This window comes from Malus sylvestris, chromosome 16, assembly GCF_916048215.2.
Source record: "Malus sylvestris chromosome 16, drMalSylv7.2, whole genome shotgun sequence".
Classification (NCBI taxonomy): domain Eukaryota; kingdom Viridiplantae; phylum Streptophyta; class Magnoliopsida; order Rosales; family Rosaceae; genus Malus; species Malus sylvestris.
In genome coordinates, this window is record NC_062275.1 from 22,161,272 (window position 1) to 22,174,939 (window position 13,668).

Consider the following 13,668-nt stretch of genomic DNA (forward strand, 5'->3'; position numbering starts at 1 on the left):
TTTCCTCACTCGGGAAATTAAGGGAGAACTACCTCAACATACATGCTTCACTCTCAAAGGTTTAACATACAAGCTTCAACGAAAAAAAAAATTCAAAGAACTTAGTGAAGAAGGCCTTGGTGTATTTAACACAATACGTTGAAATGAAGCAAAGCTTCTTTATTGATATTTCCGATAAGTTACAAATATGTACATATACATGAATCAAAATAAACAAACAAGAGGGAGCCTTCACAAAGGTTGCTCATGAGAAGTCTCAGCAGTCGACAGAGCCCCAGAAAGAGTAGGCACCGGAGGGTGATCATTCGGAGCCTTAGTACTAGGCAGAACCCCAGAAGGAGGAGGCACCGAAAGTTGATCATTTAGAGCTTTATTACGTGGTACAACCCTAGAAGATGAAGGCAACAAATGCCTTTGGAACAAACCCACAAACCTCTGATGATCAAGTAATATCTGACCATCAGATTCATGCAACTGGTCGAGCTTCCTCTTCATGTTTGTAGCATAGTCATGTGCAAGCCTGTGCAACTATTTATTCTCATGCTTGAGCCCTCTAATCTCCTGTTTGAGACTTATCACTTCAACCGCCAATGATTCAACTTGGCGAGTTCGAGCAAATAGGCGTTGGGCCATATTAGACACAGAACCTGCACACTGAACACTGAGAGCCAGAGAATCCTTAACAGCCAACTCATCAGACCGTTTGGAAAGTAGTCTGTTATCTTTGGGAGTGAGAAGGTTCCTGGCCACCACCATAGCGGTCATATCATTCTTCATCACAAAGTCCCCAACGATAAGATGACCAATAGGGGATAAGAAGGATGGACGCCATATGTTGTCTTGAGAAGGCATGGTTGCCTCTTCATCAAAGTTTAAGTCTAAACGATGGTCGGATGGGCCAGACATTCTCAGAAATGATGAAGGAGAAATGAGGTGCAATAAATCTCTGAAGTAATGGGAAAATTCCTACAAGCAATAACTCTCTGAATGTACTCATTGCATACAATTGGTGCCCTTATAAAATAAAAGGCAACAGGGCCGTTGGTTAAAAAATCGAAGAGGCACCACTCTCCGGATTCCGAAGAGGCACCATTCTCCGGATTTCGAAGAGGCACCACTTTCCATATGCAACATCAGCTCCTCGGGTATCACAGATAACTTTGCCAAAGATCTCTAACAAAGTTTAGACACATAAATTTTGAAGGTCCAGCTACCCTACTATTACCCACAAGGGTAAAGGAACATCACCACTATTTGATAACTAGAAAGTCCCAATGTGTGTCAACCTCCGTGCTCCGTGGCAAGGCAGACTGGCAAAAATGCCCAACCTTTACTCACATTCGAGAAAACACTCCCAACAAGATTGCTTGCTCAAAAATCAAAGAGGAACCACTCTCCGAATCTCGAGAGCCAAACTCCTAATAGGATTACTTTCTCAAAAATCGAAGAGACACTACTCTCCGAATCTCAAGAGTCAGACTCCCAACAGGATTGTTTTCTCAAAAATCGAAGAGGCACCGTTATCTGAATCTCGAGAGCTAGATCCCCGACGGGATTGCTTGTTTGAAAACCGAAGAGGCACTGTTCTCCGAACTTCGAGAGCCAGATTTCCTTGGATAAAGCTTGTTTGCAATCTTCACACGCAACATCAGCTTTCCAGATACCACATACCACTTTTTCAAAATGCTTTGACAAAGTTAAAACATTTAAAGCTTGCAGCTCCCACTACATTGCTATGACCAAGAAGGGTAAAGGAATAGCATTATTACTTGCTCAAAATCGAAGAGGCACCGCCCTCCGAATCTCGAGAGCCAGACTCCCAACAGGATTACTTTCTCAAAAATCGAAGAGGCACCACTCTCCGAATCTCAAGAGCCAGACTCCCAATAGGATTACTTTCTCAAAAATCGAAGAGGCATCGCTCTCCGAATCTCGAGAGCTAGATTCCCGACAGGATTGCTTGTTCGAAAACTGAAGAGGCATCGCTCTCCGAACTTCGAGAGCCATATTTCTTTGGATAAAGCTTGTCTGCAATCTTCACACGCAACATTAGCTTTCCTGATACAACATACCACTTTTTTAAAGTGCTCTGACAAAGTTAAAACACGTGAAACTTGCAGCTCTCACTACATTACTACAACCAAGAAGGGTAAAGGAATAACATTACTACTTGTTGTTAGGGAGACTCCTATATATGTCGACCTCCATCCTCCAAGGACAGGCAGACCTGCAAAAATGTTCAACCCTTCCTCATATCTGAGAGGGCACTCCCAACGAAGCCTCTCGAAATACTCAGCTTCCCCCCCCAATAATACCTATGCAAACCAGCCACACCAGAGCAAGAGTATCTCATATCATCAGGGTCAAAAGCAAGAGTATCCCATATCATGCTTTTTCCCTGTCTTTTCCTTTGCCCTTGTTCTTACCTGCAAGACAAGAAGAAAGAGAGCAATCAGTCAGCACTTGGAATCAAGCTTCCAGTCAGGAACTGACTGCCTGGAACCTCTTGCCTGATTACTTACCTGGCATTGCTCTCGAGTACTCATCTTCAACATCTTATGCTTCCAAAAAAGATACCACATCTGCTTGAGGAACAGATAGGGTAAGTGAGAAGGATACAAGGAAGCATGTGAAGACAAGCGCAACAGAACACATGCCGATTCATCTATTACTTCGTCAACAGCAAAAGTATCCCATATCAAGGTCGAATGCACTCTTGATTTGATGGACTTGTTTTGACCCTCAAATTCTTAAGTTGGCCTTATACTTTGGAGGAAACCAGAAAACCCTCCAGCCTAGTTCAAGAATAAGCCTGTGGAAAGTTACTTCTTCAAAAGCAAAAGTATCTCATATCATCTCTTCTCCATTTACTTCTCCTTATCCTTGTTGCTGTTTACGACACAAGGAGAAGGAGAACAATCAACCGGAAGTCGAAGTCGAACCTCTGATCCATGTTGCTTGCTTGGAAGTCTGATTGCTTACCTTGTCTGTTACCTCCTTTGGCAAATCTCATAGCTTGGCGACTTGGGAGACTCCTACTATAGGGTTTGACCAAGCTCGAAACTACAAGTAAGCTTCAAGTCAAATTGATACATTACCTTGTGTATCTTCATCGGTTAAAGATACCACCACTGGATGGAGGAAAAGTACTTCCAGAGAAGATGCCACATCTACATATGAGACAGATAAGGCAAGTGAAAATGATACCACACTTCGGTACTTAGAAGTTTCGTGATTACTCAATGGCTTGGATCTTGCAAGTTCCCAACCGAGGAGCTTCCCTCACTCGGGAACTTAGGGGAGCACTGTTTGTACCATACTTGACCAATCCCGAAACTACTGAGCACTGGTCAACGTTATGCCGTCAAGGACCCAGAAGAGTTTCCCTCCAACCAGGAGGCCAATCACAGCGTGACACGTGTCGACATCAGAAGCCAATCATAACGTGACACGTGTCAACATCAGAAGCCAATCACAACACGACACGTGTCAATGTCAGAATGAAACTAGAAACTCTCTTCTATAAATAGAGATCATTCTCTCACAATATTTCCTAATATCATTTGTACTAAATCATTCACTAGTACTCACTAAAGGAGAGCTTGAACCTATGTACTTGTGTAAACCCTTCACAATTATTGAAAACTCTTCTACTCCGTGGATGTAGCAAATCTGGGTGAACCACGTACATCTTGTGTTTGCTTCCCTGTCTCTATCCATTTACATACTTATCCACACTAGTGACCGGAGCAATCTAGCGAAGGTCACAAACTTAACACTTTCGGTTGTACCAAAGTCTTCATTGATTTTGTGCATCAACAAGATTTTTCAATAGTAAGTAGTGGTGTTGTGCCTTTACTCTTGTCAGCAACTGTGGTGTAATTAGAATAGTAAGATTTATGCGTTTTCAACTTCGTCAGAGATCTTTGACAAAGTTGCACGCAATATCCGAAAAAGCTAAGATTGCATCTAAAAAATGCCAACGAACTTTATTCCGGAAAATCTGGCTTTTAAAATTCGAGAGCCGTGCCGCTTCGATCCCTGAATAAGTGGCTTTATTGCCTATTCTTTTATAGAGACATCAATTGTGTTTAAGAGTATGCTCATAAAGTTGATGTCTTGTAGAAATTTTCCCCTTCTTGCATTTCTGAAATTTTATTTGACCTCGTTTTTTCTTCATCATTTCTGAAAATGGTTTGCCTATCTAACATTTGCTTAGATTTGAGCCTTAGGAGTGATACAGACGAGCAGCGTTAGGATAACATATGACGCATGTCCTTCTTATCTTCTAATGATCCTCTTACGGTTGGGGACTCTGTGATGAAGAATAACATAACCGCTACTATGGTAGCTAGGAATCTTCTCACTCCAAAGGATAATAGAATCCTTTCAAAACGGTCTGACGAGTTGGCCGTTCAAGACTCATTGGCTCTCAATGTTCAATGTGCAGGCTATGCATCCAATATGAGCCAACGTCTACTTGCTCAAACTCGCCAAGTTGAATCATTGATGGCTGAGGTGGCAAGTCTTAAACAAGAGATCAGAAGGCTTAAGCATGAGAATAAAGTGTTACACGTGCTTGCAAATAATTACTCTACGAGTATGAAAAGAAAGCTCGACCAACTGCAGGAATCCGAAAGTCGAATTCAAAGTGATCACCAGAGATTCGTTGCTAGATTTCAAAAGCAACTGATACCTTCCCGTTCTAGCGTTTTTGCCAAGGACTAGGGTGCCATATGATCAATCTCCAGTACCTTCCCCTTCTGGGGTACTTTTGAGTACTGAGGCTTCACATGAGCAACTTTTATGAAGGCTCCATCCTGTTTATTGGTTTTAACTCATGTGTATTTCACTGTATTACAAATGCCCAATGTAACCTCCTTGGTTCAATATCTTTTTGGCTATTTGTATCATATTCAAATATATATAGGTCATTTTCTCCATGTTCTTACAAAATTGTAATGGAATTGCTTTTTTCCAATTTGGCCAATAATTTTTGTTGACGGAAAAGAACAGGACTCAATATCAACACAGCTCATTGATGAATTTAGTAGTAGTAGCTACTTATAAAAACCAAAATTACCATTGGTTATCATCAATCCGTGATCCCATATTCTCATGTGCATGCGCATGCATATGAGCTTTTCATTTCTTTTGGGTATCCATTGCCTCTTTAAGGGCATTACACTATCTCTTCCAGGATAATCATAATTTAGAGCTTGGATTTTAATCTCCACTTCTAGGAGTTGAGTCATTTAGAACCTATATGTTTATCATGTTTCATGCATGAGACATCAACATTTCCATGTTCGCGGATTGTCGTTTTTGGGACATATATCCATGCGGCCACTGTCATGCTTCTGGCATGCAACAGTTATGCTTCGGGAATGCAATAATTTAGGAGTGCCATATTCTTCCTCTTTCGGAAGATTGAATCTTTGAGTCTGAGGGTCTACCACACTTCAGGCGTGCAACAGATAAATCATTTACTGCCTCATTATTTTGTCCAATAAGGACATCAATTCTTGTAGGCACATTTGCAGCAAATATATGTGATTTCATCACTTTCGTTGCAACATTAAATGCATTTGGCATTTGATTGATACATCGTTGCATCATTCAATTATTCTTACTTCATTTTCATATTGATTGCTTCGTGAATCAAAATAAGACAAATTCTCTTCGTTCTTCTGGAACGGTATTTTCTTATCATTATTCTGGAATTATATTTTCTCATCGTTCTTTTGGAATGATGTTATTTTCTCCTCTAACAGCAGGAAAATTGTCTTATCAAAATGACAGTCCTCAAACCATGCGGTAAACATATCCCTAGTCAAGGGTTCTAAATATTGAATGATATATAGTGTTCAACATCAATGCCTGATATGCGATAATGCATCATTTTAGTACGTTGTGGCAGTGCAATAGGCACATAAATAACACAACCAAAAACTCGTAAATGTATAATGTCTGGCTAGTTCCCAAACACGAGTTGTACTGAGAACTATTGATGGTTGGTAACATATCTCATCCGAATTAATAATGCATCATGCAAAATAGCATATACCCATGTAAAAACTGGCAATTTTGTTTTCATGAGCAGAGCGCGGGTAATCAATTTCATTCGCTTAATAAAGGCTTCTGCTAAACCATTTTGAGTATAGACATAAGGAACTTCTAGTCCTTATTTAATAGTTTGTAGATTGAGACTCTTATGGCCTTTATTACAATTAAGTTGAGGCACTGCGGCATTTCAAACTTATGGTGCTCATCAAGTAATTTAATGTCCTGATCTTCAGGATCAAGGACTTCATGCCTGATCTTTCTGTATGATGGAACTTCGGGTCCAGTCATTTTATATAATGAGGATCAAGAAACTGCAGGTTCTGATCCGTTCAAGGAACTTCAGGTCCTGTATATACTCATCGTAACAAAAGAGAAATACAATAAATAAATTAAAGCAATAGGCGGTAATTCCATCCATGGTAAATAAATTACTTTTAAGTAAATAAAGCTTGTGACAAGGGCTTTGATTCAGTACCATTCACATAAATATCAAAGCTTTAAAGCAAAGGGTAATAATTCTACCCACTGTAAATAAACAAAACTTGTGATAGGGCTTTAAACCAACACCATGCACATAAAAATGCCAAAACAGAAAATGCAATGATTAAGTCCTCATCTTTTGTTTTTTTTTTTTTGATCTGCCACTTCTTTTGTTTGATTCCTTTTATTTTTATTTTTATTTTACAGTTCTAATGTTATTTTGGTTACTCAGGAAATAATAGTAACAATAACTTTCAATTGGTGTTCCTTCTCCGTGAGTTTCAAAAGAGTTGAAACGGTTCCCATAAGTTTTGGAGTCAAGAGTGTCTGCAAGTTATGAGAAGATCCAACCGTTAGATTTAGCTCAAATTTTAGTAAGATATGGATAAGAGGATACCGAACAACTTTCATGAAGAAACAATTTCGATCTAAGCTACCGAAATGGAGTTTTGGTACTCATAAGTTGCCTGTCCAATTTTCTACGGAAATTGGAAACTGGTTTGGTATTTCAGGCATCTGCGATGATCGCACTGTTGGAATTTCTGAAAATTTGATATGTTGTAGGTACTGGGCGGATGAACAACTTTGAAGAAGAAAATATTTCAATCCGAGTTCTGCAAGTTGGAGTTCCGAGGATGTTTACATGGCTGTCAGATTCTCTACGAATTTTGAGTCTGTATTCTTTTGCTTCTGCAAATGATGATATACAATCATACAACAACATATATATATATATATATATATATATATATATATATATATTTGCTTCAGGAAAATCAGAAGTACAAATATTTTAAGATGAAATGAAAATATTTTCTTATTTGTGAGATTCCAGGCGATGTGTGAACAAGATTTGTGGCGTTGTGCTTTCCACTGACACGAGAGATTCTTGTGCTGATAACGTGTTGTAAAATCAACGATATGTGCAATGGAATAAACAAGACACAAAATTTACGAGGTTCCTCTACAGTCAGTGTGACTAGAGTACATCCTCGGTGCAGCAGTGATGCTTTCATTAGAATCTGAAATAATAAGAGTACAAAGATAACTCTCTTTACTCTCCCCCTCTTCTTCCTCTCTTTTCTCTCTCTTTCTACCATGAGTCTCTCACTCATCTTTCTTCCTTCACATGCTTTCATTTTATAGGAAAAAGTTATTGTGGCAACACTATTCACTTTACAAAATTTTCATAAATGAATACTGAAAATACTGTGCATAAATAGTAACAGACTATTCATGTGGGCCATCCACATATTATTCACAACATTTAAAACATTTTAAGAGACGCATAGTGCTGATGATAAATTAGTAAAGTTTTTTTTTTAATTAGTACCTTACAATAAGCTAGCAATAATATGATTCAATCAGATGTTGTGAATAGTGATTTTGGTGTCACTAAGTCATTCAAAACATCTTAAGAGGAGTGTAATGCCGGTTATAAAAAAAAATCTTTCACATGCTAATAATAATGTGATTAAATTACATTTAATTAGTTGCTAAATGATTTTTTTTTTAACAAACGATATTATGTACACTAAGGGGGAATGGGTGGGCTTAGCCTCACAATAGGCTATCAATAATGTGATTCAATTAGTCGTTCATTCAATATTATTTTCTCTATTTTTAAATGCGTTCAAAACATCTTAAGAGGCGTATAATGCCAGTTATAAAAAAAAAGTCTTTCGCAAGCGGATAATAATGTGATTAAATTAGTTGTCAAATGATTGTTTTTTTTTTTTAACAAACGATGTTATCTACACTAAGGGGGAGGGGTGGGCTTAGCCTCACAATGTGCTAGCAATAATATGATTCAATCAATTGTTTATTAAATATTATTTTCTCTGTTCTTAATGTAAATTATATAGAGGCCGATTTTATTATATGAATTCAGCTGCTTTAATTGGTTTATGAGGGGTATTAAATTAATTGTCAAATGATTTTTTTTTTTTTGTTTTGTTTTTAACAAATGATATATCTACACTAAGGGAGATGGGGTGGTCTTAGCCTCACAATTGACTAGCAATAATGTGATTCAATCAATTGTTTATTAAATATTATTTTCTCTATTCTTAATGTAAATTCTATATAAACCAATTATATTATGTGAATTCAGATGTTTTAATTGGTTTATGAGGTGTTTCTTCTAGCATGATCTAAAATTATTCATTTACTTCAAATATTTAACTTTCCTTTTGTCAATTTACGCATATAAATACATTTAAAACGTGTAAGTCGCGCGTAACACGCCATGATTCAAAAAATGTCTTTTGCACACGCGTGAGGACATGCGTGAAGGCTAGTATCTAATAGAGAGAGAGATGACGCTTTTTCCCATAAAAAAATGAGTGGAAAACGAAAAAAATGGAATTATCAATATGTATTGAGAAATGCTAAGTAGACTCTCTTAAAGTGACACTTTCCTTAGACTTTCTATCACCTCACAGTTTAACGTTAATTTTGTGTCAAATTATAAAACATTGTGCAAAAAACATGAGGAGGTAAAAAATCCATGAAGAGTCCTACTTTTAAGAATCACCTTAGCATTTCTCATATATGTTTCTTTATTTTCATTAAAACACTCCCAAAACTCGGCTATTACATTCAAAAATGAAAACGTTCATTTTTCTGTTAAGTGAGTTCTCTTTCCTACATAACCACCTTAATCATTCACCCAAAAATATGTGAGCAATTGAATATCAGAGTGCGCAACAAACAAGACTACAAAATAATAGGAATATTATTAAACAAATGAGAATGCTGGAATGGCTACAAAACCCTAAGAGACTACATTGTGAATGACTTGTTTTCATGCTAAACTACAAGCTATATTTATAGAGAGCAAAACCTAAGAAACCCTAACTCAGATGGGTTAGGCCCAATTCCTAAACTAACAAGCAAAACCCAAATACTAAAATAAACATAAATACTAATATTTTCCAACACCCCCGGCGGTAAACGACATGAGTTTGCAAACAATAAGATGTGGACTAGCAGACATGTAAACTTGACTTGACTGGAAAATTGGCAAATTTGACTTGATTCTTGACTTAATTCTTGACTTGACTTGACTGGCAAACTGGTTCTTGATTCTTAATTCTTGCTGGCAAACTGATTCTGGTTTCGACTGGCTAGTGTTCCCGTCTCTAAACAGATGAGATTTTCATATCTTAATTCTAGCAACGAATGAACAAACACAACTATCACTCGAGTGGTCACAGGTCCAAGTACTCGAATGTCACATAACAATCCCAAACAGGCCAACAACTAGTGGGCCTTAAACTTTAAACCAAAAATGACCAAACAACCCATTTTTTCTTATGCCCGTGTGGGCCTCAAAACCTCCAACCTTTTCTCTTTCCTTTTCTTGTTTCTTCCGTTTCTTCTCCTTTTTAATTCATTTTTTTTTCCTCTTTTCTCCCTTTTCCTCTTTCTTCTTTCTTGCGTTTGTCTTTTTTTATTTTATTTTATCTCCTTCTTCCTCTTTCTTGGGATGGCAACGCAAAAACAAGTTTTGATGTAGACAGATGCAGGTACAAAGATGCAGATTCAAGGGGTGCAGGTGCAGGGTTTTCAAGGCTTATGCACATGACAACGAGGGACGACGGATTGCTGAAGCGCGTCAAGCTGCAGGTGCAGTGGCGCGGCTATGAGGCTATGGCAAAGCTTCAACAATTTTTATTTCTATTGTTTTTAACTAATACTAAAAACTAAAATCAACCAAACAACTAATTGATACCAATCAAGACCTGAAGGATCAAACCTGCTCTGATACCCAGTTGAATATCAGAGTGCGCAACGAATGAGACTACAAAATAATAGGAATATTATTAAACAAACGAGAATGCCGGAACGACTACAAAACCCTAAGAGACTATATTGTGAATGACTTGAGAAACCACCAAAAAAAATAAATAAATAAATAAAATTCAAGCACATTGAGAAAGACAGAAAACTCACCAGGAAACGCCAGGTTATGCGAGAAAAAAATGGATTCCGATCGAATTCAATAATGGCAGAAATTTGAAGGGCTAGGGGTTTTCAATAAGAATTTCGCAAGAGTGCAGGATATTTTGGGCAAGAAAAACTGGCATTGACAATCGGCGAGAGGGAAAAAAAGTGAGTGCAGGAAATGGCGAGAGAGAGAGAAGCAAAACGAAAGGTAGAGAACGAAAAAGCAGAGAAATGAAATAGGAAAAGCCAGCAATGAAGGACACGTGCCCAGCGAAGGTTAAACCGAGAATTAACTGTACAAAGAAGGCAATAGAAGGGCAAAGCAAGAGAAGTCGAGGGCATTTCCGACATTTTACTGTTCACGAACAAGGAAAAACACTGCCAAAAGAATCGAGTCGTCGAAAAAAAGGAGTACTAGTTATAGGTTGAAAATCACATCAAACTCAAGTTAGGTTGTAGGTTAGTGTTAGGGTTCTTGGGAATTGAAAGTTGGAAGTATTCAAGCCTATCTCTCCTTTGGCAGGTTTATTTCGTGCATTTGCATTTCAAACTTGCCTTGATTAGTGATTTCTGCCGAGTCAAGTCTATGTACGTGCATTCTTAACTATTACATTTACAACTTTAGTTGAAAACTCTAGTCTAATTTCTTTAATCTGTAAATGTTCTATTGAGGAATCTTAAATATGGAGTTGTTAATCACCTTCTAATAATTTGCCTTCTATATGGAGTTGTTAATTTTCTTTTGATCCTTATAATAATTTGCCTTATATAGAGAGAGGGCGATAAACATCTAAGTTTCTACGCGATGTTCAGAAGTATGAGTATCTTAAAAGTACCCCATACCACAACGGCTTTATTTTGAAACATTCATCATCACAGCTGTCGATGCGTGGAGATCATGATCTCCACCGTTGATTGGTGGGCCCACAAGGGTGTTTGACATGGCTATGCAGTGTAGCTGAGATGTGTGCTAGAAATATCTCTGGTGTCGTGGATAATGCGCCGTTTGTTTAAAGTTTGAAGCTCGGAAGAGAGAGAGGGTTTCATGGGAAGTAGAGTGACTAAATCATGACACGTGTCCCACCACCTGTGAAGCTGTTAACCAATGATCCACATGCATGTCTGACTGCTTTACACGTATCGCATGCATGTCCAAACACCATTGACATCGGTTGCCGCTTCTATATAGAGCTAAGCCAACCTCCTTGTTCTTATCAGAAACTACAACTACTACTTCATTATCAAAGAGTGAGAGCTAGCTGCTTGCTGCTTGAGTTGTTGCTGCTTTTTCTTTGTGTTTGGGGAGTTTGAGGGAGAGATCGATGGCTCAGACTGTGGGAAGGAACGTGGCAGCTCCATTGCTGTTTCTGAACTTGATCATGTATTTGATCATTGTCGGTTTTGCTAGTTGGTGTCTCAACAGGTTCATCAATGGCCAGACCAATCACCCTAGTAAGTTTTCTCATCAACTACCTCTTTTGATTTGTGGGTTTTCTTGTTTACTGGTGATTTTAACGCCTAGTTAATTGCGAACCCAACTTTGGCCAGTTGGCTATGACAGTCCGAGTCTTGGACTACCCCGTTCTCTATACACTAGAGTGGATTAGTTCTTTATTGCTAAGTTTTGAATATCGTCATTGTAAAAAGTTGAGAACTTGTAGCAATTTAATTTTTAATTTTCGTTTTTTTGAAATTAAACTCGGTGTAAAAATTTTGCTCAGGTTTTGGAGGAAATGGTGCGACAATGTTCTTTTTGATATTCTCCATATTGGCTGGAGTGATGGGCATAGCATCAAAGCTGGCCGGAGCAAACCACATCAGAGCTTGGAGGAGTGATAGCCTAGCTGCAGCAGGATCATCAGCCATCGTGGCATGGGCTCTCACAGCACTGGCCCTTGGGTGAATCTCAGAATCTGACTTTATCACATAGCACTTAAGCACACTTAATGTCGTTTATATTGAGATCAATCGGATGATAATCGTGGTGTTTGTCAACAGGCTGGCATGCAAGCAGATAAGCATTGGAGGGTTTAGAGGATGGAGGCTGAGGGTCTTGGAGGCTTTCGTAATAGTCTTGACAGTCACTCAGCTATTGTACCTCTTGCTGCTTCATGCGGGTGTCTTCAGCAGCAAGTATGGCCCGGGCTACCGTGACACCGACTACCCAGCTGACGGCGATCCGATACACAAGGGCACAACTGGAGGAATTCCTGCGTCTAGGGTTGTTTAAGGACGTAGGGAGGATATCGTAGCAGTGCGACTCCCGCGTAATTTAATGTGGATTTCGTTTCCCCTTCCCTTTTGGGAAAGGGGGTTTGTGTTTCATAATTTAATGGGGAATTTTAAGTTTTTACTTTGTGGTTTTGTGGGTTGGATAGGTTAGGGGATGTGGTCAGTGACCCAAGTGGGGTGTTGTGTGCATGTTTGTACGACGTCGTGTACATCATGTGTATAATGTATGCATGGTTTTTAATTAATTAACGCATGGTTAACATCCTTTCAACTTAGTTTGTGTTCGTAAACCTTTCTGAGTAGAGACATTCTGCATCGTCCCATCTGGATCATCATTTGATTGGGATCAAAAGAAGGGGAAAAAAGATAAAAGAGGAACAAAAAGAAAGAGAGAAGAAAGCGCAAAAACAAAAAAGGTAGCTGTCGTTGCGCCTGAAAAGTCACCCAAATATCCATTGCATTAAAAGAGGAAAAAGGATTTGGAAATCCTCAACCCAATCCTTCTCCAATCCGTCAATGAATGAACAGCGTCCTTGGCGGCTGAAAATTCAGCTATTTCTGTTTTCATCCAATTAGATTTGGATTTACAATTTCAATTATTTGGATACGTGTCCAAATCTAATTAGATAATTGGATAAAAGCAGGAGTGGTTGCTGAAAATATTGTTTCAACCGAAATACATTGGGCTCGCAAAATTCTGTTTTCTATTGATGAGAGTTTTCTCAAGGCTTAAAAGTAAGGAAGTAGACTTCCGCATTGTTGAATAGACATTGCATCAGATATTTCACAATTTTATAACAATTTAGTCCACGTCAAGCTAATTCAGCTTAGTTACTAAAGCTAGTTCAGTCCCTAAGCCTATATAGTTTCATTATCAACTCCAAAGCTAGAGCATCATTTTGAGTTGTGTATTTTCCTTGAGAAAAGGGGAAAAGAAAT

At 38.4% G+C, this 13,668-nt stretch overlaps 1 protein-coding gene across 1 annotated transcript; it reads left to right on the top strand.

The window, feature by feature from the left end:
* Positions 1-11,674: 11,674 nt before the first annotated feature.
* Positions 11,675-13,004, top strand: LOC126608280 (membrane protein PM19L-like). The gene is made up of 3 exons (XM_050276143.1): positions 11,675-11,949; positions 12,219-12,396; positions 12,496-13,004. Exons 1-3 carry the CDS (start codon positions 11,820-11,822, stop codon positions 12,725-12,727), a joined length of 540 nt encoding a protein of 179 aa, XP_050132100.1. The 5' UTR covers positions 11,675-11,819; the 3' UTR covers positions 12,728-13,004.
* The last annotated feature ends 664 nt before the right edge of the window (positions 13,005-13,668 follow it).

Excerpts from the sequence above, each read along its gene's own strand:
- LOC126608280 (XM_050276143.1), top strand. The coding sequence starts at position 11,820 with ATGGCTCAGACTGTGGGAAGGAACGTGGCAGCTCCATTGCTGTTTCTG. Across the intron at positions 11,950-12,218 it reads TGGCCAGACCAATCACCCTA|GTTTTGGAGGAAATGGTGCG; the intron begins GTAAGTTTTCTC and ends AATTTTGCTCAG. Across the intron at positions 12,397-12,495 it reads CTCACAGCACTGGCCCTTGG|GCTGGCATGCAAGCAGATAA; the intron begins GTGAATCTCAGA and ends GTTTGTCAACAG.